This window comes from Zalophus californianus, chromosome 12, assembly GCF_009762305.2.
Source record: "Zalophus californianus isolate mZalCal1 chromosome 12, mZalCal1.pri.v2, whole genome shotgun sequence".
Taxonomy (NCBI): Eukaryota; Metazoa; Chordata; class Mammalia; order Carnivora; family Otariidae; genus Zalophus; species Zalophus californianus.
The window spans coordinates 2,501,552-2,526,534 of NC_045606.1; the positions used below are offsets into that span (position 1 = coordinate 2,501,552).

The 24,983-nt window shown below is 50.5% G+C and overlaps 1 protein-coding gene across 1 annotated transcript in view; it reads left to right on the forward strand.

The window, feature by feature from the left end:
- Positions 1–24,983, forward strand: part of ABCA13 (ATP binding cassette subfamily A member 13) — a 366,584-nt gene that overhangs the window by 123,820 nt on the left and 217,781 nt on the right. The window contains 4 exon segments of the mRNA XM_035723335.1: positions 7,864–7,977; positions 10,959–11,049; positions 19,892–20,068; positions 21,668–21,974. Of these exon segments, the coding sequence (XP_035579228.1) occupies positions 7,864–7,977; positions 10,959–11,049; positions 19,892–20,068; positions 21,668–21,974 (689 nt within the window).

A 24,983-nucleotide genomic window follows, 5' to 3' on the forward strand; every position in this document is an offset into this window, starting at 1 on the left:
TTTTATGAAACTTGGATCCAGTCATTAGACCCTTGGTCTAAAGTCCCATGTGGCTGGGAGACCCTGGAAGCTTTGCCACTTGTGTTAAGTGAAGCAACAGACTCTGTAGGGTGCAGGGCCCGATGTTGCAAATTATTTAGTACTCAGTTTCATTCTCTGCATTACTCGCTATTAGGAGGACCACCTAAAATGGCCATGTGTGTAGGAAAAAATGTAATTTCAGGGGGTTCAACCTCTGACACTGAGGGTGTCACCAAGAAGCATGGTGGTGGTAAAAACAGGCGTGCATGCCGGCAAGGCTGGGCATCGCCCTCCCTGTCCCGACTGTCTGTGTGACCCTGGGCTTATCGCTCTCCCTCTGGAGAGCTCTTCCTCGATCAGCAAAAGGGAGGCCTGAGGGAGATCCAGGATTTCCTGTGGGAGATCGATCTTCATGGGGATACACTGCAGTCCCTGGGGGTCCTTCCCATGCCCTTGCCTGCCTGGGCTCCCCCGGGGGATGCTCCCTTCCACTGAGCACGTCCCGGACCCCGACAAAAAAATGGCTGCAAATTCTTGGGGGTACCCAGCTCATACGAAAGAGCATTTAGGCAGGAATCCATGGTCTTTCCACATTATTATTCAAGAGGCCCTAATCCATCAGTATCCTCTTTTAATTTTGTGGGTCAGAATTGTGTTTGGTCTTGGCCCCAGGCTGATGCCAAATTAAAGAACAGTGTGGAGACAGCACGTGACAGCAGAATGTCACGGGTACTGAGGCCGAGAAGTGTGTCTAGATGGGGTGGGAGCCTAAGAGGGGAGAGGGACGGAGGAGGGGCACCCTGTCCAGCACCTGATGATGGTGCTGCGTGCGGAGGGGCTGTGGGCTGTGGGGAAGCTGAGAGCAGAGCGCACTTGGCCTTCACGACCCCCCACCCCGTGTGTCTCAGGACTGTGGTGGCCCGAGCAGAGCGGTCAGGCAGGGGGGGCAGGCCTGAATTAGCCTCTCCCAGCATGGGGGCAAGGAAGCCAGACTTTTCTGATGTCTGTGTCCTGAGCCGAGGTTGGTGACTGGCCATGCACCTGCTCCCGCAAGGGGTAAGGGGGCCTTGACGCCAGGGTGGCTTCAGCCCGGCCGCAGCAGGACGGCCTGGGCCGAGCGTCTGAGAGCAGGAGCTGCGAGGAGAAGTGTGTGTCTGTTGTCTCGACCGCCATCCCCACAGGGCCTAGCAGAGTGCCAAGAACACAGAGGGCAAATGGGTGTTGGATGAATCAAAGCATGGTGATTATATGGCTCTCGTGCCCAGTTCAGTCAAAGGCAACCGTGTATTTAAATATGCCAGGGACAGAATCAACTCTGTGCCAAGCTCTCTGAGCCCCCGCGTCCAGCGGGTGCCCCGTCTGTCATGGTGGCATTGTACTCAGGTGCCGATCCGCCGTCATCTTGCATGACTTAGCAGGGGTGAGCATGGTCAGGGAGCGCACCCTGCCACGGTCATCACTGTCCCCTATCCACACTTGGCCAGGCCTCATTGACCTCTCAAACAACTGTAGGAGGGAAGTACTATTATCCCCATTATACAGACAGGAAAATAAAGGCTTGGAGTGGATTTTGGGAGGACATGATCCCACACGGGACATTGCCACTTTCTTTTACCACTTGAACTCTGTCCTTCAGGTTCTGCAGCCAGATCTAGAATCGCGTGGCAGATAGGAGCCCGGGGAGGGCTGGTTTGCTAATGATTGCATGAAACATGGGGCTTAAGTCTGCAAAACAGGCAGGAGACCCCCAGAGACCAGCCACAGGGCCGCTCCTCTGCGTCACCTGGCCGTGGAGCTCTCCCCTCACCCTCGTGGCCCATGAACTCGCTCCCCAGGGCAGGGTCGCACCTGACTTGTCTGTGTCCCCTGCAGAGCCTGGCACAGCGTGCTGATGAGACGTTGCCCGTGAGGCGGTCTGCACTGAAGTTTGCAGATCTCTGTTTTCAGGGCCGTCAGAGGAGGAGTTCATAGTGCTTTCGTAATTAAAACGCTTTCCCTAAACGTCGGAGCTAGTGTTCTTCCATTTCCCTGGGGTCCCCGGAGACCTCCTCTGTCAGAGGACCAAGAATGTCTTTTTGACTGTGACAGTAGTGTGCCCTGAAGTCGCGGAAGCAGACACGAGGCATGTCTATCTGGTGGGTCCTGCTCATGTGCGCCTGGAGCGAGTTTCTGGAGCCCAAGGGCAGCCTGCAGCTGCTGGCGTGGCTGGCGTGCGTGCCGGCCGCTCTGGGATGGGGAGCCAGACCCAGGGTTGCAGGTGTCCCAGGGGCATGGGCACTGGACACAGCAGGGCTCCGGGAGCCCGAGTGGGGGTGCCACCCCACCTGCTGACCGTGGCCACTCTATGGGCCTCGTGGGGATCCCCGCCTCAGACGCAGTGTGAGAGTCTTGGCCCCCTGCCTTGACCTCCCCAAAGCCCTGGGGTCAGCTCCTGTGGCTTCTCGCTGCTTTCAGCTCTGCAAGCCTCCAGTTTCTCTTCTGTTAAATATCAGGCTGGTGTTAAAGCTAGTTTCCGGTGTTTGACGTGATCTTGACATCAGAAATTGCGTTATCTTTTCTCCTTAGTGTTTTTTTCACGGCGTGCGCATTTTTGCTGTTTTCTGAGCACGGTGTCCATCTGGTTAGTTTGTAGGGTGTCAGTCAGGGTCCAATCAGAAAGAAAAGCAAGGAAGGTTTCATAGGAAAATTATGACCGTAACAACACCTCAGAGTAGCAGGTCTTGGGGATGTGAGGGGAGCTCTGAGCAATGCAGCCTGGGCCTGGTGGGGGCACCGAGGGAAAGCAGGGACTGCCCTAGAAATGGCCTCCCTGCCAGGATCGGGGTCTGGACCCCACCGGGAGGAGGGCAGCTGTGGCCAGCTGGATGCAGAGGTCCCCAGGGACCCACTGGTGGTGCCGGGATCTGCCCTTTGGGTGCAGGGGAAGTCCTCTGTGGGGCCGCTCTGCGGAGCTGGACCAAGGCCCGCTCGCCCGGGGAAGTCATCATGGGGATTATTACGTAATCTCTACACCCAACATTGGGCTTGAACTCGCGACCCCAAGATCAAGAGTCACGTGCTCATCAGACTGAGCCAGCTGGGTGCCCCTGAAGTCATTTCTTTTCACAATTTATTTTTATCAGTCTCTTTCTGCTTTCCTCAGATTTGTTGTATTATTGTGCTATGTTGACTAATTTTCACTTTTTAGTTAATAACGAACGTATTTGAGTCTGAATTTTGGTTCTATCCAGTATGTTGTTATAGCTAATGTCTGCATTATTCCCTAGAGGAACATTTCCTAAATAATGTCCTATAACTCAGGAGTTATTTGTGATATTTAAAATATTTTAACTTGCTGGGGCACCTGGGCCGCTCAGTCGGTTAAGCGTCTGCCTTCCGCTCAGGTCATGATCTCAGGGTCCTGGGATCGAGTCCTGCATGGGGCTCCCTGCTCAGCAGAGAGTGTGCTTCTCCCTCTCCCTCTGCCCCTCCCCCTGCTCATGCTCTCTCTCTCTCTCTCAAATAAATAAATAAATAAAATCTTTAAAAAAGCAAAGTAAAAATTTTAACTTGCTAATGTAAACAGTGTTGTTCACACCAACCTTGGCTAACAAATTCTAATTGCATAATACACACCTAAACGATTTCTATAGTTTGGGATTTTACTGCGTATTCGTTTCAGTAAAATTTTCTTGGAAAACGAGGGTATGTGTGCATATATAAGATAAATTAGTATATTTGAATTAATTTAAATTGCAATAACTGACTATACAAAAAATATATATGTTTATAAATATATAAAACACATTACATATGTAAATATACATATGTATTTGGGGTGTGTGTGTGTTCTCTATTTGTAGATTTAAGATTTTTAGATCTTCTCTTTTGGCTGCATCAGTAACACCACCCATGGTCTGCATACGTGTGTGCAGTCTGACTGCGTGGATGGTGTTTACTGAGCATCTACTATGGGCCAGGCCTGGCCTCGAGACGTCAGAATATTCATTTATCTTAATATCACCACAACCACTACCCCCACTTTTCTCGAAGCTCGAAGCTGACAGTTTAAATAATTTGGGTAAGACCATGCAGCAGATAAGAGGCAGAGCCAAGGTTTTAACCCAAAACGGGGCTGTTTTCACGACCTGATTTTTCAAGTACTCTCTGCCTGGTCTTATGAAGCCTTAATGTCTCCTACTGTTCAATCTTATCAAATTCCTTCATTATTTCTAGTCCTTTTGACTTCATATATTTTGATGATATGTTCCCGAGTCTGTGAATTTTAATCATGGTAAATCATAAATTTTTTTTTCCAGAATAAATCATGTTCTTTTTGCCACGAATTTTATTTTGGTGGCTGTTACCATTTCTAGCTTTTTTGGTTTTGCTTGATATTTAAATCTTTTGTTTTTAGTCCAGTGTAAAAATCCAGTTGGCCTTTCATAGAGTCTGTGTAATAGATCATAATCTTAAATGGGAAAAGAGCTTTTGGGGGCGCCTGTGTGGCTCAGTCGGTTTCTGCTCAGGTCTTGATCTCAGGTCATGGGATTGAGCCCTGTGTCAGGCTCTGTGCTCTGTTTGAGGTTCTCCATTCTTCTGCCCCTTCCCCTCTGTCCATGTGCTCTCTCTCCCTCTCTTTCTCAAATAAATAAATGAATCTTCAAAATAAAAAAAAAGAATATCGTTTATTTTGTTCATAGCTACATTTTTAGCACCTACACCCGGACGTGGCTTACAGACACTCAATAAATATAGATACTTATTGAATAACTTAACGAACTGGGTCTGAAACCCTTTGAATTGGATGTTTGGACCTATTCAAAGTTATTATTGCGAGTGGCAAGTTTAGAGTTCTTGTTGTGATTCTCTGTTACAGTTTTAAAATTTACGCTTGTCCTTGTGGTTATCTTTTTTCCTCTTTTGCTGTTTTTCTCTACTTTTTTTTTTTTTTAAGATTTTATTTTTAGGGAAGCCTGGGTGGGCTCAGTTGGTTAAGCGCGTCTGCCTTCAGCTCAGCTTGTGATCCCAGGGTCCTGGGATCGAGTCCCTGCATCAGGCTCCTTGCTCAGCGGGGAGTCTGCTTCTCCCTCTCCTGCTCCCCCTGCTTGTGCTCTCTCTCTCTCTCTGTCAAATAAATAAATCTTTAAAAAATAAGAAGATTTTATTTTTAAGTCATCTCTATACCCAACGTGGGGCTCGAACCTACGACCCTGAGATTAAGAGTCGCATGCTTCGTGCCATTCGTCCTCCCTTCTGTGTTTCAACGTTGAGCTTACGTTCTTACACTTAATGATGAGAGTCCTTCTTTCTTACTGAGGTGGGAGCTCCCATTTGCCTGCCTGCCTCCCTGCCTGCCCCTCGCCCCCTCTATCGCTGATGGAGCCTACAGTTCCATAGATTACTATCCCATTAACCGGTGTCATAATCATCAGCCACTGGGGCTTCTAATTTCAATTATAACCTTCCTATTATAACTTTATAATTTTCACAGTTATTTTCAAGAATTACCATGGGCATCTGGACTACACTTAAGACTTTGTTAGCTACTATTTAAAAATCAATTCTTGGGCCGCCTGGCTGGCTCCCTCAGTGGAGTGTGTGACTCTTGATCTCAGGGTCGTAAGCTCGAGCCCCACGTTGGGTGTGGCGATGACTTAAAATAAACTTTAAAATCAATTCTCTATTTGAATGGTTTCGTGGCTCAGCACCATCTGGATCGTATCAGAGATGTATCGTACTCTTACACTGAGTTAACTCTTACTCAGGCGGGCTTCCAGGAAATTTTTTAGGAGCGTTCTCAGGTAGCCTGCATTCTTTCTGCTTGGATATCTGGAGATGACCTGCACGTAGGAATTCTTGGTTTATACTATTTGCCTCTCGGAGCTATAGATTGCGCTCCACTGTCCACTGACCTTTAATTTTGCAGAGAAGTTATCTGAAACTATGTTATTTTTTTTTCCTTCTTAAGAAGCTTCTTGCGAACTCTTGAGTGCGTATTCCAATTTCAATTGGAATTCCAGATTTTATGAGGTATGTTAAATACTAGTCTGCTTTTAATAATTTTGCCTGTTCTAAGAAAGGCTCTGACGTGTACAGACTCAGGGATGTTTGTGAGCAATAGCGAGTTTTCTTCCTTCTGTGATTCCTGACTCCGCTCTGGCCCCTTCCCTGGAATCCTCCTTGGTTTCGCTCTCCCCCGTCTTTCCTAGGTTGGTTTTCCCTGTGTCTCGTGGCTGTCCTCTGGGGGCCGGGACGGCATCACCGGTTGGTTCTGTGCGGAGATTTGTCCTGTTGCCGTTTCCAGAATGCTGCCCGTGTGCTGCCCGCTTGCTCTGGGGTCAGCAGCTTGGAGGCCAGTCTTCAGCCCAGATTGCTCCTTCTGATCACCCACTTCTCGGCCCTCCTTGGCTCATCGTGAAAATACAAGGCAGAGAAAACAAAACAAAACAAAACAAAAGAAAATACAAGGCAGAGATTGTCTACATTTTCTCCTCTCTTCCATGAAATCGGTTCAGATGAAGACCTTTCTCTCTCCTGATTCATACGTTGGCCTCATCCCTTGACCAGAAGGATCGTGGCGCAAGCCCTAGACCTAGAAGATCGTGCTTAGCCAGTGTGGGCGAACAACGGCATGGGTGTGAGTGCAAATGGGCCAGGTCCACGCGAAGGCAGAGGGAGAGTGTGGATTTGGCAGAAGCCCTTCTGCACCGCTTCGTGCGTCCAGCAGCCAGTGGAGGGAGGAAAGGCTCTGGGCCGGATGGGGGGGGCCACAGTTCGAGAGCACTCCAGCCGTGTCCCCAGGAGGACCTCCTGCTCTGTCTTTGGGGCTGGCAGCAAACCACGACTGCGGGGAGCATCCTCTCTCTTCTGTGGTGGTTGCTTTTCAGCTCCTGCGCTGGTGTGACCTGGGCCATTAGGAGGGTCTCCTGGGGACCCCAGGGTTGTGTGGTTGGCTTCTCAGACCCTCCTTACTCAGCCTTGTCTTTTTGGCATGTAGACCATTGTCAGGATTAAAAATAAAGAAATGTTGCCATAGACGCTTTCATGGATATCATTTTATATTTCACTGAAATCATTTCTGAGGATAGAGTCCTTTTATCTTTAGAGAAAAGGCACAGGCTTTTTTGTGTGTGTGGGTCAGTGACTAGGAATATGTTTATGAAACCAAGTTGTTTTACAAAAATCTGGAGCTCATTTGCTCGCCAGCAACAGTAGATGATAAAATACAGGTAGCTGCCCTCTGTCTTCAGTAGTGTTGGGTATCGGAGAACAAACGCATGGATGTTACCTGCGAATATATATGTATTTTAATTTATTTGAGAGAGAGAGTGAGTAAGAGAGAGCAGGAGCAGATGGGAGCGGCAGAGGCAGAGGGAGAAGCAGGCCTCCCGCGGAGCAGGGAGCCCGACATGGGACTCGATCCCAGGACCCTGGGATCATGACCTGAGCTGAAGGCAGACGCTTAACTGACTGAGCCACCCAGGCGCCCCCCGAGAGCATATTTTTGAGGAGGAAATGTGGGCAAACATGAGTTTGTGTAGCCGGTGTGTGCTGGGGACATCTGCTGTTCCCCACAGTGAGCTCAGTCCTGGGGCCACCATGGTGGACGGGTGGATGGCACTTGTAGGGAGCGTCTGCTGGAGTAGTCTTGGGACTCACCTCAGAGACGAGGACGCTGGAGCCGGTCACCTGGCCTGGGGAGGTGGCGGCGGCCTGCCGGTGACATTGGCGGATCTTTGCTCTGGTGGCCAGTCGTGTGTATTAGGCTTCTCTCCCTCTTGTCCCTGCACAGCCCCTAAGAATCTTCCCGAGTTGGCGTGGCAGACCTGGAGATATACCCACGTATGCTTTGTTTTGCAGGCAAATTACACGTTCCATTTCGTGCACAAGCTAAAGACTTTAACAGAAACACTCCTGAAAATGTCCAGCATTTTTCAGAACGGTGGGAGTGGCCCGATGCTCAGCCAACTGCAGGTGAGTGGTGGCTGTCTTCACACCGAGGGCGAGGGCTGGGGGAGCACCTGCGAGGGCGTGCCTCGAAATCGGAGTGGCCCCTTAGGGGGCCCCACGGTGCCCCTCGGGTGCGGTTGTCAGCTGACTAATAATACTGACCTAGAGTTGAATGTGTGAGGCAGTTTTGTAAATGGTCAAGGGCTTGGTTCGTGCCAGATGTTACTATTGTGAGCACGATGAATAATTTAATAGTATTTGCCTGTTCTGTAAATTCCACAAATGGAGGGGCGCCTGGGAAGGCTCAGTCGGTTAAGCGTCTGCCTTCGGCTCAGGTCGTGATCTCAGGGTCCGGGGATGGAGCCCCGCATCGGGCTCCCTGCTCCGCGGGGAGTCTGCTTCTCTCTCTCCCACTGTGCCTCCCCCTGCTTGTGCTCTCTCTGTCACATAAATAAATAAAATCTTAAAAAAAAAATAAATTCCATAAAAGGAGGCACAATTCTGTACCTTAATGCTCTTTTGAGTGGTTTGCGTACTTTTCAACTGTGGGTCTGTTTAAAGGGCCAGTTCTCACTCCCTGACATTCTGTATCGACAATCTAATACATTCCGTAATCCTGGGGGCTGTGTTTTAAGACGGCCAATTCCTGCAGAGCCCGACAGCCATGAACTTCAGAACTTCACAGGAGGTAGGCCACATAATAACCTGGGGCCATTTGTGTAACTGGAAGTCCCCTGAAGTCTGATAGTGTGAGAAATCATGCCCGCCTTTTTATTCTTGTTTGGCCTATTTTTTTATGCACCAGACAAGTAGTTCAAGGTGATTCATTGCAGGGACTCGGGAGCCAGCCTGGCTGGCCTTGATTCCTAGTCTAGCCCAGCAGTGGGGTGAACACACTGTCCCAGAGCTGCGGTCAGTTTCCCCCGGGGAGCCCTGTGCCAGGGGTCCCGTGGCTCCTGGCGGGGTGCTAGTGGCCCCGGGCAAACCCAGGTGGTTTCAGAGCCCAGTGGCAGCCGGTGGTCCCGTCCTGGTGTTTGAAGGTCTGTGAGGCCGGGTCTCAGGGCGGCCCCCACTGTGTGAGCGCGAGAACTAGCATCATATTCTTCTTGAACTTGTTTGCTCGCGGGTTGATTTGTTAATACCGGCATCAGCAGGCTCTTTCTCTGGTGAGCCAGACCGGAGATAGCTTAGGCTTTGAGGAAGTCTCCGCTGCCATTAGGAATAATTACACGCAACTTCATGAACAACCAATGGAGAGTCTCCAAAGTCGTGTGAGCACCTGCCTGCCTCCCCCCACCGGTCCACACGGCTCCGGGGAGAGGTCCTCCCACGAGCTGGTACCACCTGCCAGGCAGTCATGTTAGAAACGCAACTCCTTCTTCCATCGCCTGCGCTTGTCATCTTCGAGGACAAAGCGTGGTGAGTGGCGCCCCATTTCCCAGCGTGGGGCTCATGATCGGGGAGTGTGAAGACCTGTATTCCAGGCCTGGCTCTTGCCACCAGACAGTTGGGCAGGTGCTTCACTGCTGCCCGAGACCTGGACTGCATGTCTGCTCAGGGAAAAAAGCAAGTGATCTCCTCACGGAGATGTGGCCGAGCGTAGATGATCGATGCACAGAAAGTACCCAGCCAGTGTCTGGCCCGTGGCCAATGCCCAGCAAAAGATATGCAAGATTCCAGTAAAATAAAAGTGCACACCAGTGTTTCGTAAGGAAATCCTGTCATCCGTACACAAATATCGATAGACTCGTCACATCCAGGAGGCGGAGGTGAGAAGTCACAGAGCTGAATGCAGAGGGTGGACGCCGTTTGAGAATTCCTTATTGGAATCTCTAAGTTTCGAGGCTGTGCGCTCACACGAAGTCAGGGTCACGTGTAAATATTCTCTGTGTGAACTGAGAGGTTCCAGAACTAGTCCCCGTTCCGCCAGCCCCCTCCTTGCTTAGTCCTGGCTCTGACCTCACAACATCAGGACGTGCCCCTCAGTCTTGGCGGGCTGCTGGATGTTGCAGGGGGCCGTCGATCCGGAGGCAAACTTTCATTCCAAGCACCTTGGGGAGCCCTCCTTAGTGAAAACCTTGACAAGGGAGAGTTGGAGCCATTCAGTATGAAAGAGGGATAACAGATCATGATCTGCAGGTTTCTTCCAAAGATGAGATTTGATGGCCACAGGATTAAAAGTGGGTTCGGGAAATGCGGAAACCCTTCCGTGGTGGTTTTATGATTGACTCCGTCTCTAAAACTGGCCTGTGGAAAACACAATGGAAAGGCTCTTTTAAAAAAGCTTTCTATTTAATTATTTACTAATTTATTTATGTATTTATTTATTTTTAGAGAGAGAGAGAGAGCACGTGGGCATGTGTGTCTGAGCAGGTAGGAGGGCCAGAGAGAATCTTAAGGATGATTTTATTTTATTTTACTTAAAGTAGGCTCCATGCCCAACGTGGGGCTTGAACTCAGGACCCTGAGATCAAGAGTCGCATGCTTAACCGACTGAGCCAGCCAAGCGCCCCGTACATGATCTTCTATAAAGCATCACCCTCTACTTTTGTTAGAAAATTCTCCCAAAAAGTCGACACTTGTTTCATTCTTTGTTTTCAATGTTAGTGCACAATTTCAATGACAATCTAAATTGTCACAATCATTACTCTTGTTTTTCAGAGTGAAGTCCTTTTTCTTTTCTTTTTTTTTAGATTTTATTTATTAGAGAGAATGAGAGATAGAGAGCATGAGAGCGGGGAGGGTCAGAGGGAGAAGCAGACTCTCCGCCGAGCAGGGAGCCCAATGCGGGACTCGATCCCAAGACTCCGGGATCATGACTTGAGCTGAAGTGAAGTCCTAATCAACTGTCATCCTGTCATTTACCATGATTTTTAGAACCTCTTTCACCATGATTCACTTTATGTGTCTTTTTCTTCTAAGATGAAACTTTAAATAAACCTAACAAGTATTATTCAGTAAGAGGAAATGAGATTATTTTTGTTAAGCTGTGTTATTTTCCTTAGGAAGCCCTGAGGAACAAATTTATAAGAAACTTTGTAGAGAGTCAACTGCACATTGATGTTAACAAGCTGACCGAAAAGCTCCAGGCTTACGGTAAGTAGGTGGGGGGGGGTGTGTGTGGGGCTAAGTGGGTGGCCGCGTCCGCGGGTGGGCGTGTCTGTGTATGTGGGCGTGTCCATGTACCGAGGTGGGCGTGTCTGTTTTGGGGGCGTGTCCATGCACCTAGTGGGCGTGTCTGTGTGTGGGGGCGTGCCCATGTACCTAGGTGGGCGTGTCTGTGCATGTGGGCGTGTCCATGTACCTAGGTGGGAGTGTCTGTGTATGTGGGTGGGCGTGGCATGGTCCACTTACCAGATGGCCCACCACTGGGCTCCTCATCCTTCTGCCTCCAAGTTCCTGGGTGACACTGACAGGTTGTTCTTCCTCTCCGGTTCTGGTTGCTTGTCTGTAAAACTAGATACGCTCCAAAGTTTGCTCATACCTGAAGTTTTCTGGTTTATGGAGTCAGGGTTTGAGCAGCAAGGAGCGTAGTCAAAAAGGAAGGCTTCTGATGTGAATGCAAGAATTAATGAGACTTGAAACAATTAATGAGTTTTTGAAACAAATGAGTATTCCTGAGTTAATAGTTGATTGAAAGCAGGGGTGTGCTCGGGAGCCCAGCCCAGCTGAGTGCAGAACAAGAATAAAGGAAGTTCCCCTGAGGGAAGAGGGGACATCTCTGGCTCCTGGCACTCTGTTCCACCAGAGGGAAGGGGATGGTGGCTGCCTGCAGCGCGGGGGTTAGCAGAGGGCTAGGCATTGCAGGAGGCATCATACTTCCCTCTTCTGGAAAAAACAGATGTGTTGAATTTACTGCCTTAGAAAAGTTAATGAACTTAAATTATTTCCTTTTTATTTTATTTCTTAAGTAGGCTCCACGCCCAGTGTGGAGCCCAGTGTGGGGCTTAAACTCACGACCCTGAGATCAAGATTTGAGCGGGTCCCTTAACTGACTGAGCCAGCCTGGTACCCCAAGTTAATGATATTTAAAAATAGATGTCACTGCTTTAAGTCATTTTTCAAGGAATTAAAACATACCTCTGTATGTTTTACAAACCTCCTTTTTGTAACTCTGTAGGTAAAGAATTCGATCACTTTACTCCATGCATCCTTTTAAAATCGCTGGTGAGGGGCACCTGACGGGCTCCGTCGGAAAAGCGTGCCTCTCTTGATCTCGGGGTCATGAGTTCGAGTCCCATGTTGGGTGTGGAGATTACATAAAAAATAAATAAATAAAATTAAAAAGATAAAATTGCTGGCGAGGTCATCCATTTCTCTGCCTTAGAACCAGCATCTGGAGCCTGGGGCAAAAAGGAGCATTTGAAAGTAATTTGTAGCAATTTCTGGGAATGTTTGTCCAGTCAGGCTCTTGATTTCATTCCTTAACTTTTTTAAAGTAACCGTTTGCTTGTTACAAAAGCAATTTATGTCTGTCGTAGAAATATTAGAAAATACAAAGAAGCTAGGAAAAAAAAAATCTACCCATAATAACCTCATCATCAGAGACCGCTTGGGGTTACTTTTTCAGATGGATTTGCATGGCTCATGTGAGCATGGGTACATATATTTTCAGAAAAATGATCACACTGTTTATATTATTTAGCAAACAGCTCATAAATGGATTCTAGGGGTGCCCTGCATAGCACAGCTGGTTAAGTGCCCGACTCTTGGTTTCGGCTCAGGTCATGATCTCAGGGTCGTGGGATCGAGCTCCGCACGGGGCTCCACGCTCAGCAGGGAGTCTGCTTGGGATTGTCTCTCTCTCCCTCTGCCTCTGCCCCTGCCCCTCCTGGTTGTGCTGCCTCCCTCTCTTTCTCTAAAAATAAAATAAATGCATCTTAAAAAAAAAAAAAAGAAATGGATTCTGTTGCAAAGACTCTTCATGTCCTTCAGTACTGCCTGTTACTAAGAGTTCTAGGTCTGGCCGCCTTCCATGTCCACCCCCTAGCACGAATCCACTTTAAACGTATTTAGCTGTTTCCTGTGGATTGTACCTTATATCATGGCATGATACATTATGTATCATCATATCTTTACATAGGAGTTATCAATCCATTTCCTGCTGTGAGAGATGCAGCCTTGCTTCTCCCTCCGCGGCCCCATGGCTTCCCTGAAGTGATGGACATTTTCCTTATGTCCACATCATGATCAGACAAATACGATTCGGTGCAGAGCCAGGTTACAGGTTATAATGAAATTTCCTTTTTCACAATGTTTCCCTCTTCCTAGGGTCACTGTTCCCTTGGCTCCCCACTTCCCCTGCCCTCCGTGCCAGTGTGTCACCCTTCCCGGCGGGGGCGTCCCTCTGTCCGTGTGGGCAGACACCTGCTGGCCTGCCCTCCTGCCCTGGGCCAGACAGGTGGGCCTCTGAGCATCGCTGCCGGGTGCTCCCGGGAATTACCTGCTCTGTTCTCCCAGATGGGATACCGAGTCTCCCGGGCTCGTCGTCTTCCCCATTCTTGTTTTATGATCATGTTTTGCTGGTTGACATCCGAAAATGTCAATCTGAAAAAGGGTGCACGAGAGAAACATTTCCTGCGCAATTTTACTCAGTAAATTCACCTTTACATCTGAAGGGTATGTGGGACTATTCCCAGTTTTACTGATACATTTTGATTTATGTCCCCCCCTTCTTACTTTTATTTTTTTGATCAGTCTTGTCGGAGGGTCCTCAATGTTACTAGTTTTTTTAATAAAACAAATGTTTAGCTTTAGTGATAATTTTATTTTCTATTTCAGTGACTTCTGATTTTTTGTTCGTTTTGTGTTTTGTTTCTGGTTCCATCCTTTCACTCTCTCTGGTTTGTCACTTTATTTTTGGTAACTTCCTGAGAGAGATACTTAGATCTGTGATTTCCGCCTTCTTTTTCTTTACTTGTATGTACATATTCATGCTTATGATCACACGCTTCCCTCTGGACATTGCCTCGCTGCCTCTCACATGTTTTGATATGTTCTATTTTCATTAGCATTCAGTGAAGTGTAGCTGTTTTTGATCCTTGGGTTGTTTGATAGTTTATAGCTTACTTTCTAAATGTCATGATTTTCCATTTATTATTTATTTTTAAGATTTTATTTGTTTGTTTGTCAGAGAGAGAGAGAGCGAGAGAGAGCACAAGCAGGGGGAGTAGCAAGCAAAGGGAGAAGCAGACTCCCCGCAGGGCAGGGAGCCTGATGCTGGACTCGATCCCAGGACCCTGAGATCATGACCGGAGCCGAAGGCAGACGCTTAACCGACTGAGCCACCCAGGCGCCCCCTTACTGATTTTTTTTTTTTATGCTCATTCTTTCAGGTATTAATAGGTGTGTGTTGTAATTTCCCATTGGGATTGTGGACCGGTCTATTTCTCCTTATGTTCTGTCAATGTAGGGTTTATATCGTTTGAGGCCGTATTTTATTTTTTACTGCTAACAGGTTAGATATTTATATTTTCTTCCATTGGCTTAGTTTGGGGTTTCTGGGTGGGTCAGCTGGTAATGTCCGTGGGCAGGTGGGCCCTGTTATTATCTTCTGTTTTCAGGTGAGACAACGTTTCATCTCTGGGGTCGGGTGCGGGGGTTTGCTGGTTCGGTTCCCTGCCAAAGCGAAGCTGTAGAGAGGGCTCCGCATTGTCTGATTCTCTGGCTCAGTTTTCTGGGTAGTCGGGACTGCGTATTATATTCTGCAATAGACGGGGCTGTGAATCAGCTGCCTTGCCTGGCAGGCCATGAGGATGGGATCACAACTCATGGTGTGGGGACCCGAATAGGGCCAGAGTGTGCACTGAATCCCCTGCTCTGCAGATGGGAGAAGCTGTGGGCTGTGCTCTCTGCTCAGCCATACGCAGGGCTGTGGAGTGGGCTTCCCATGCACTCTGGCTAGGGTCCCTGGTGAGACAGCCTGGAGGCCGTGGTCAGCCATGGGCAGGTCTTCAAATTTGATTCTTGGCTTGGGCGCAGTGGGAGAAGCAGCTCCAAAGCTGCTAAAGCTCTTTGTCTTTTTAGATTTTTTTTTTTTTTTTAATTCATTCATTTGAGAGAGAGCGAAAGCACGAGCAGGGGAAGGGGCAGACGGAGAGGGAGAAGCAGACTCCTCTGTGAGCGGGGAGCCCACTGCGGGGCTTGATCCCAGGACCCTGAGATCACTACCGGAGCCGAAGGCAGACTCTGAACCCACTGAGCCCCCCAGGCGCCCCTTGCTTAACTTGAGGCAACCCGCACTCACCCCAGGGTCCCTGAATGAGTGAGGCCCTTGGCTTCATTCTGCAAACTGCCTGCTCTGTCTTGTCAGCTTGAGTGCCGATGGGCCACCTGGCTCTGGTCACTTACCCTCTGGTCACGTGGGGCCAGAAGACAGTGTCCAGAGCAGGTGGGGCCATGTCCCCCCGCTCCCCTGCCTGGGCAGGAGCAGGACTGGTTGCTCCAGGCTATACTCCCGGCTTCCTAAACACGCTCTCTGGTGGGGAAGGGCTGGGAGCTGCCTTTAGCTTTGGCTCTGAATTAGGCCCCCGTGGGTGAGCTTATAGAGCACATATTCTAAATGTGCTCTATAAGCTCATGATGCATGCTCAGCAATATGAACATGTCCTCAGTTTGCTCCCCCCCGTAAAATTTCATACTCTGCAGGTATCCATCAAACACAAGGGAATGAAAAGCAGAAACACCCGAGGCCTCTCACAGGGCATGCTTTGGTCTCCTGCTTTCTAGTTGTTCTGCCTACTTTCATCCTGAGGAATTAAATGAAGACCACTGGTTAGGCCTGGCTCTCTCCTCCAGCAATTCTTGCGGTTGGTGTAAGCGCTTCTATACACTGGGTACTGAACAACTTTAATTCTTAGAACAACTCCGTAGGCAACATAGTTTTCCTCCCACTGCACATGAGGACGATGAAACTTTGCAGATCAAAATCACTTTCCAATGCAAGGGGCGCCTGGGTGGCTCAGTCGGTTAAGCGTCTGACTCTTGATTTTGGCTCAGGTCGTGATCTCAGAGCCGTGGGATGGAGCCTTGTGTCGGACTCCCAAGTTCACTTGGCCCTCTCCCTCTGCCTCCCCCACTGTGTCGTGTGCTCTCTCTCTTTCAAGTAAATATGTAAAATCTTAAAAAAAAAAAAATCACTTTCCAACGCAAAACACGGAATCACGTAGAGTTGCTCCAGGGGCAAAGCCGTGTCCTGCTGACTTCTCCGCCACCCTTCCCGGGCTCCCCTGTGGCACTTACCACTGGGGACAGTGTCACTCCTCCTGTGCCCCAAGCTGGCCACCCCCGCCGCGTGTCTCGTGTGTCTGGCTTTTGATGGCTCCCGGGGTCTGTCACTGCACGCAGGAAGCTCTGAGTTCAGCCTCCTACCCACTGTGCTTAGAAGACAACAGTATGAACCCCCACGAAGTGCCTTCGCAGATGCTGCACACACACCCTTACAGGGACATTTCACAGCATAAAGGACGTCTCCAGAACGAGGGGCATGGACCCTTCTTGTGCGGCGCGCCAGGGCCCATAGCGTCACAGAGTAAACTTGGTGCATCGCCCAAAAGCATCACTTTGGCTTCAACATTTGCAGGAAAATGAGACATGTTTTATATGAAAACAAAAAGAAGAGGCTAGAATATTCACATTTTCCTGAAAAAAAAACAACAACCATTCATTTCAGAAAATTTTCTTCCTGTATGGGCTTTTCTGGGATCCTGTCTTCTCCCTGCATACATCCCTCAGCCGCCCTCCATCGGGTTCTGTGGGTGGGAACGCCTGAGAAGCGCTACATGGCTCTGCTCGGCTGAGCTGCCACCAGGGTGACTGTGATCGGAGTCACCAGGGTGAGCGGACATGGAAAGATGCAGAATCTCTGGCCTCAGCTCTGCCTGCATCGGCCGAACCAAGTCAGCTGTGCAGAGCCTGGCATCTGTGTCTCTGCAGCAGAGAAACCAGGTGCTGAGCTCTTTATCTCGGTTGGCGAGGAGGTGGGGGTTGGCGATCTGGAAGTCTGCCCACCAGGCAGAGCGTCGCTCCGATCCTGTGGTGTCATCTGAGCCAATATCTGATAAGCCGATATCTGATAGGATAGGGCAGCACATTCCGTCTGTGCCTCTACTGGAGATCGACTTTCTCTAATATATTAATAACCACAGTATTAGGACACACTGATTGAGTGCTCAGCATGCCCCGGACACCATGAGCGCCAGAAGTCTTGGCCGCATTATTTCATGTAATCTTTAGAAAAATACCACGGAGCAGATTATCATCATCCCTGTGCCATAAGGAAGAAATGTAGGGTGTCAGGGCTAAACAGACACAGCTGCCCCCCAGGAAGCAGGGGGGTACCCCCCATTTGACCCTTGACCGCGAGGCCCCGTATACTGCACCCCGCCAGTAGGCTTGCTGTGTCTCCGTCTCCACAGCAGAAGTGGTCTGATCCGAGAGACTCTCTTTAAGCCAAACCCCCGTGGCCTCTGGTTCAGCGGAGAGGGACCGGGGCCCCGTGGAGGCAGCCTCTGTGTCTCGGCCTGGGATCTAGAAACGGCAGAGTAACAGACCCTGCTTTGAGAAGCAGTGAGTGATGGAGGTCGAGGAGCAGCTCAGGTAGCTGGGGGATCATGCTCACGCCACCTTCTCCCCGTTGTTCGGAGTCTTACTGTTTCAGCCATCTGGATGGGGTCGATGAAACAAGTTCTCTCCTCGCCACGGAAAGAGTGGAGGCCTGGACACCTTAATGGGTTTTTCCGTTGTGCCTCATGATGACAGGGACAGACCTTGATGTAGTTCCTCATTCATCTCTGGCCTTTCAGAGACAGGTCGATGCCGAGCGGGCACAGCCCAGGCTTGATCTAGAAAGTAGGAAGCCAGGAGGAGAGAGAGGAGCAGGCAGACCAGCAAGGGAGGGAGGCGAGAAGGCAGAGGCAGCCCCTGGGGTGCTGGGGCACCCCGCGAATGGGCCCGGGGGGAAGGCCAGCTGTCATCTGGGGGGCTGGAGCATGGGGGGCCTCGAGAAGTGGGTGAGGGCCAGTGGGGCACGCCGTCCCTGCGCAGAGGACAGGCAAGCGGGTCAGGTCATTATCTGCTCCCCCAGGATGGACAGCAAATGACACGGCCCACAGGCAAGAGGCTGTGTGGGACCAGGGAAGGAGAGGAATAAGTCTAGGACCCCGGGAACCAGGAACCCATAGGGCGCTTCGGAACAGGACCCCGGGGGGGCGGTGCTCACTCTGGATTGCGGTGTGTGCCTGCCGGAGTGTGGGCTCGGGAGCACGGTGGCTGGCAGCCCTCGTCCCACGGGTGTGTGCTTACCCTCAGTGCAGCAGGCGGCTGAGCGCCCACGGAGGCTCCCCGGGTGCCCTGGCATCACACAGTCCTCCTGAATAACCAGTAGGGTTTGCTGCATAGTGAATAGACTTCACTCCTTTAAGAGCAAAATAACACTTAACTAGAACGTGGGCCACTCAGCCTGTGCTGAAAAGCATGCGATGTACTTCCGTTGTAAAGCCTGAAAATCATATACAACTGATGCTCTTTCCCGGAAGCTTCTCATCAAGCTTCTGTTTCTTGATGTTTCCCAGTGGCTGGTTCTGTTCAGTCTGATAGATCTGGGGTTGGGTGGGGGCTCGTTTTTGCTCGTCCTTTGAGGGATGCTCTTGGGGAGGATGCTGTGGTCGGAAGCCGGTGTCCATCTGCTCAGGGATCGTCCCTGTGGAAGTGGGTCCTGTGGTTGAGGGAAGGGCCGCTAGGGCGTCTAAGAGCTGCCCCTTTACTGTCCTATGTCTGTGCGGTTTTATGATTCACTGTGTGTTTTCGTGTGTGTCATAGGTGTGTAAAAACATGTCAGTATGTTTCCATGTGCATTCACCCCTTCTTGGTTGAGTCTTTCTGTTCTTTATGAAGTCCCAAGCAATCTAGTCTCTGGGGGTTTCCGAAGGGGGCGCGAGGCCGGGGTGGGGACAGGGTGGCGTGCCCCAGTGGACACAAGCACATTGCCCCAGCCCATGGTGATGCCGTGACATCAGCGACCCTGGCGGGTCTGATGGTGTCTCCCTATCATCCTGAGCATGCTGAGCACGTCTGTAATTGCTTCCCTCCCTGGGCTAGGTTCTCGCGTTCTTCCCACGCCGCCCTACTCTGCGTTGTTTGGTTTTCCCATGTCTTTCTGACCTGTGGTCCAGCTCCTCCCTGAAGCCAGAGCTCATGTACCGAGTCCTCCCCTGTGTTCTGCCCTGACGAATGTGCCCGCTTTACTCCCTGGCTCTATTTCCATTTCAAATGCTCAAACCTGGGCAGAGTGCACCAGCATCGGATTTCCTCGGTGGCAATACTCCTTGATCCCGGATCCCTGTTTCTGCAAAGTTAATGTGACAAAGTGAGCGGCTTTCACCAAATGCCTGCTGTGATGGTGAAGGCATGTTTTCTGGAATTCCTTGGCACCAGGTTGGAACACTAATGTGTTTTGTTTTGTTTTTTTTTTTTTTTGCTGGGTTCTGTGTGGGAGGCCTTCCGTGCTGCTCAGAGGCTTTTGCCCAGGGATGCTTCTGTGCATCGCCTGCCGCCCAGCATCCCTGGGCCGCATGCTCACCGTCTGTGCTTCCACGACTTCTCATTCCCATGGAAGGATCAGCATCACGGGACTGCATTCAAAGAGCAGAGTTGGGGTACCTGGCTGACTCAGTCGGTGGAGTTTGAGATTCTTGATCTCGGGGTCATGAATTCAAGCCCCACCTTGGGCGTGGAGCCTACTTAAAACGAACAAAACAAAACAAAGCAAACAACAACAACAAAAAACCCAAAACCAAAACCAAAACTCAAAAGGCAGAGTTGATACTCAGCCAATAGGTAGCACGTTTTTCATATGAACAAAGTGTGACTCACGAAGGGACTTTTTTTCTCCCTGGGGTGAGATCAGGTTGTGACATCCTGTCCCGTTTTCTGTCCTCAGGGAGAAAGCTGGACAAGCTGTTTGCTCACGGGGGCGCCAGACGCATACTCTTCCTCGGCCGCATCTTGGTCAACCTCTCCTCCTGCGTGGTGCTGAACCGTTTCCAGGCGCTGGATTCTGTCACCAGCCTGGAGTCGAAAGCCCATGAGCTCATGCGGCAGAACAGCTTTTTGGCCAGTAAGTATTCTGTGAGAACATATGCTCCTGTCGGCACGGGCTCCGGCGGGTTTGCCATCTTGCATGTTTCTCCCCAAACATGTGTGCCAGTGGCTCCAAAAGAAGAGATGTCCTTTCCAGATAAACTGAAACGAAGCAGAAGGCCTCACCTTGAGTTGGTGAGTTGTGGCTGTCCGCGTCTCAGATCCTGGGCCCCAGGCCATTCACAGCATCTGTTTTTACTAGTTTATGGTGTTGTTTTACCGTTAAATCTCACATGATAAAATTATATCTTTCCCGATTACAGTTATGCTCTGACTCCGCCATCACTTTGACTTTTATCATAGTATCTTGACATCCTGGGGGGGAGGGAAGGGGGGAGACAACAGCCAGTTCGACTTCATTCATTCATGCCCATTCGTTCAGGGTACACGTGATGCGTTCTCATGTCTTGAATGGACATCGCATTATTTTTTTTAAATAATGCTGAGGGCTGCCATGACACAGGACCACAGACCGTGTGGCTTCGATGACAGAAATCTATTTTCTCTTGGTTCTGGCCAGACGTCTGAGATCCAGGGTTCAGCAGTGCGGGCTCTTTCTGAGGCTGTGAGGGGTACGCGCTCCAGCCTCCCCTTGGCGTGTTGACGGCTGCCTTCTCCTGGGTCTCTTATGGTGTTTGCATGTATATCTTATGTGCATGTTGGGTCCACATTTCCCCTGTTTGAGGGCAGCAGTCCTGCTGGACGACAGCTTGCCCTAAGGACCTCCTTCTCCATTGACTACCTCTGTGAGGACACTGTCTCCAAGTGAGCTCACATTCTGTTCTGCTGGGGGTTAGGACTTGCCCATGTGAACCTCGGGAGTGTCCCGTTCTACCCCAACAGACATTGTGTATGAAATTCAGAGAATTCATGTGCCAGAACTGAGTCCCTGTGTTCACATTTTGAATGATCGTTATATGGAGCGAATGAATCACTGAACATTATATCAAAAATTAATGAGGTACTGTATGTTGGCTAATCAAATTTAAGTTAAAAAAAAAACAAAAACAAAAACGACCGATCGATAACCCCAAAGACACCAATTCCTTGTTGGAAGGTGAAATCTAGATGACCCGCAGTACATCAGTATGACGTGACAACTCTATGCCCCGCCTTGCTCACCGCGGGTGGAGAGCGACCGTCTGTCGCCATACCGCTGACCACCTCCCTGTGCTGTCCCTTTCATCACCTGACCTCCTCCCTCCACGACCACAAGCCTCCGCACACCTCCCATGCCTCATTCTCGCGGATGCATCTGTAATCCCAGAAAAGGAAAGCCCGATTGTTTGAGCAGCCTGGGGTCATTTCTCGAGCCCTAGAAAAACGCGAAAGAAATCATTGCGGTAACAGATTTTTTGGTACAGATTATTTTGTTGTAAATAATTGATGACACGCAGTATGGGTTTATATACCAGTACCTGCCTGTGTAACCCCGAGAGTCCGTGCTGCCTCGCCGCTTCCCCAAGAGGGGGTTGGGCTGAGTCTCACGGTCGTCCAGCTTCCCTTGTCGCGCGCTGGCTCTCGGTGAGCCACCCTCAGGGTGCGATGACCTCTGTCTTCCCTTTTCTGCTGGCAGGTGTCATATTCAACACTTCCCTGGCCAGCAGGAGCCGGAGGGCCCTGTCTCTGCAGCTGCCACCCCACGTCACCTACACCATCCGGACCAGTGTCTTATACAGCATGAGGACGGATTTGGTGAAAAACCCTTCCTGGAAGTTTCATCCTCAGAGCCTGCCAGCCAAAGGGTTCAAGTACAACTACATCTTTGTCCCTTTGCAAGACATGATCGAAAGAGCCATCATCTTGGTGCAGACCGGGCAAGAGGCCGTGGAGCTGGCTGCACAGACGCAGGCCATCCCGTACCCGTGCCACACCAGGGACCTGTGAGTAGGCACCGCACAGCCACCCCCCTGCGCGCCCACTTTATAGCGAGATGCGCTTTGCGTTTGGATCGCTGCATTGGGGATATCTCGGATCTTCTCTGTAGTCGCTCCAGAGAGCATTTAAGGAAGTCCTTTCCCCTGTCTAACTGCTCACGGTTGACTTTCTACGCCCGGGCCATCCAGACACAGGAATAATGGTCGAGATATGGGGTCATGCGGAACTTTAAATTTGACACCAGACATCCGTAGCTTTAAAGACCCTTCAGAACGAGTTTGAACGGTATTCACGGGGGTTTTGCGTGTCCGACTCCAGATGTCACCCATGTGAGCTGGGAAAACGCTTCCTCTTCAGTGCAGATCTTAAAAAGTCGGCCTACTTGCAGGGAGGAGGGCCGGGGACAGTGGCTTGGGGACGTGGGGGGCAGTCTGCAAACACGTAGGGGTTCGTTGGTGACCTGGCTGGTGATGTCCTTGCAGGAGAGGAGGGATGGGCAGTTACGGGCCAGAGCCGCTGGACCACAGCACCTGGAGGAAGAGGAGCGGGGGACAGGCCAGGCGGGGCTCGCCAAGTGGAGGGCAGGGTGTGCCCGACTGGGATGTGGACCCCTGGGTGCAGTCGGGTGGTCAGCGGCCTGACAGCCACGTGGCTGAGGCGGGTGCGCTCGGCCCTGAGGGATGCTGTTCCTCAAGCACCTTGTCCCGGGCGCGGACTGGAGGCCCTGGGATGCAGGCCTGGGGAGCACAGGAGGAAAGGGCCGCAGGGGAGGTCATCAGAGGGTCCACCTGGATCCCAGGTTAGTTATGAGAGCAGGCAGCAGACGCTCGTCCTTCAGTGGGACACCTGCTCTGCGGAAGCCAGGGGACCGGGGTCATGCTTTCCTGACAGGTGTCTCGACGTCTTATCTCCTCCCTGTCTGGGCGCATGCCTTCCACACGACAGCTCAGCCATGCGTTTTCACGCAGCAAAACGTGGTGTCACGGGGACAACTTTCCCACTGTGGCCTGAGCACTGGTTGCCCCCCGCCTGATTGTGTCCCTCTTGGGGTATCAGAGCGTGGTGGACGGAACAGAGGGTCAGAAAGACAGAGACCAGGGTGTCATTTTAACCCAGGGATTGCCTCACTATGCGGATCATCGGTACGCCCCTTCACCTCCTTCTTTGTAAAATGAAAGCATTTCTTTCCTTTCAAAGTGACGATAGTTTTCGGCTTTGAACATTTTTGGCCACGGCTCTTCTGCTCCTAAATTATTTTTCTTGGTGGCAGTAGCACCAAGAGTGGAATTTGAGAAAAGGGCTTTTTCTGGCAAAGGGTCAGGCGCAAAACTTCACAGCAGCCCACGTGCTGGGACATTGTGGGGATGAATGACCTATTTCCAGGTACTCGGAGAAATTGGCTTTTTTATGATGCATTCTTTTCCGTTGAATCTCTGGAAGATGGCGTTCTGAAAGCCTCTGTCTAGCTCCAGAGCGTGCTATTGATCTTCACCCTGGAAGGGGGGCCACGGGCGTGAGGGTAGGAGAGGCAGATTCCTTCTGGTCTGGTGCGCAAGGGAGGCTGGGGGTCACCTTGCCCCCCCCACGCAGGCTGGCTCCCAGGAGGGGGTGATGGGGTGATGGGCAGAACGGAACAGCACATATTCCTGCGAACAGCTTCACGGCGAGTTGGAGGTGGCCCGCGTGGCCCGCTTGCCTTTCGTGCTGACCGTGGTGCTCGGCTAACGGGCTTTGGGGGAGGGGAGGGACTCGAAGATGTGCCTCTTCACCCCTTGACGATAAGTTCTTGTGACTGAGACCCGTCCGGGCCTCAGGCTGGAGTGAGCCGCGTGCCGTGGCGGGATTCCGGTGTCACGGGCTTCCTTTTTCTCTTTCTGTTAGTGAAGTGTAGCTGAAGTACAGGACGGTGATTTGGCAGTGCTGTACGTCACTCAGTGCTCCCCACGTTCTGTGTCACCACCGTCTGTCCCCGTCTGTCCCCGTCTACTGTTGCAGTATTTGGCACTCTGCTATGCGTTCCGTCTCCCCGACTTACTTAGTTTATAACTGGAAGTGTGTCCGTCTCGATCTGCATCACCTATTTCGCCCATCCCCCTCTGTTCTCCCCTCTGGCAACTGCCGGTTTGTTCTCTGTAGTGACAAATCTGTTTCTGTTTTTTTTCGTGTTAGTGTCGTCTGTTTGTTTTGGTTTTTTTAGATGCCACATATAAGCAAAACACGCGGTATTTGTCGTTCTCTGTCTGATCCTGGCCCACGGATTCACTTTCACTCGTTCCCTCCTTGGGATACCGCGGCACAATTTCTCAGAAGTCTTTGTTTTACTCCTTTGAAGGAGGTGAAGAAGTATTTTCCTTTCCTGAAAGAGGCAAGCCTTGGAGGCTCTCATTGCGATATATCCTTCTTTTATTTCTAGTTTCAAAAAGTGTCCGTATCTTAAGGGCTGGGTATACCTGCAGGAGGGTGAGACTCCGTGGAGATCCCATAAGATCCTGGTGCTTGGCCACCTGAGGGATGGTTCTGAAGCCTAGTGTCGACCGCAGTGCACACACGTGTGAGACGTTTAGTGGCTCCCTACTACTTTTGGTATGAATTATATAGTCATTAACGGACTCATTTGTTCAACTATATTTATGTATTATTTGTCGGTCTTCAGACCCGGGTGAGTCAGTGAAGGCACAGGTGAAATCCTTGCTCTCGGGCCCGAGTTCAGGGAAGCAGAGTCTACACATACAAAAAAGAAGCAGCTTGAATTGAATACTGGGAGGAGTTAAGAGCCGGAGGTGTTGGATGAAGGCAGTGAGGAGCGCCCAGAGGAATTATTAATGTGGTTAAGGTCAGCTTTGCCGGGAAGGTGACATTCAATCTGTTAAACAAGAAAAATTCAACTGGGTAAATTTAAAGATCAAATGGGCTTTATTCAGGGATTCATGAATCAGCCATTAAGCATCGTCCCGTTTGGCTATTAGGAAGGAGCTCCCAGAGCTGTAGAAAGGGAAAGGCTTTTTAAAGGCAAA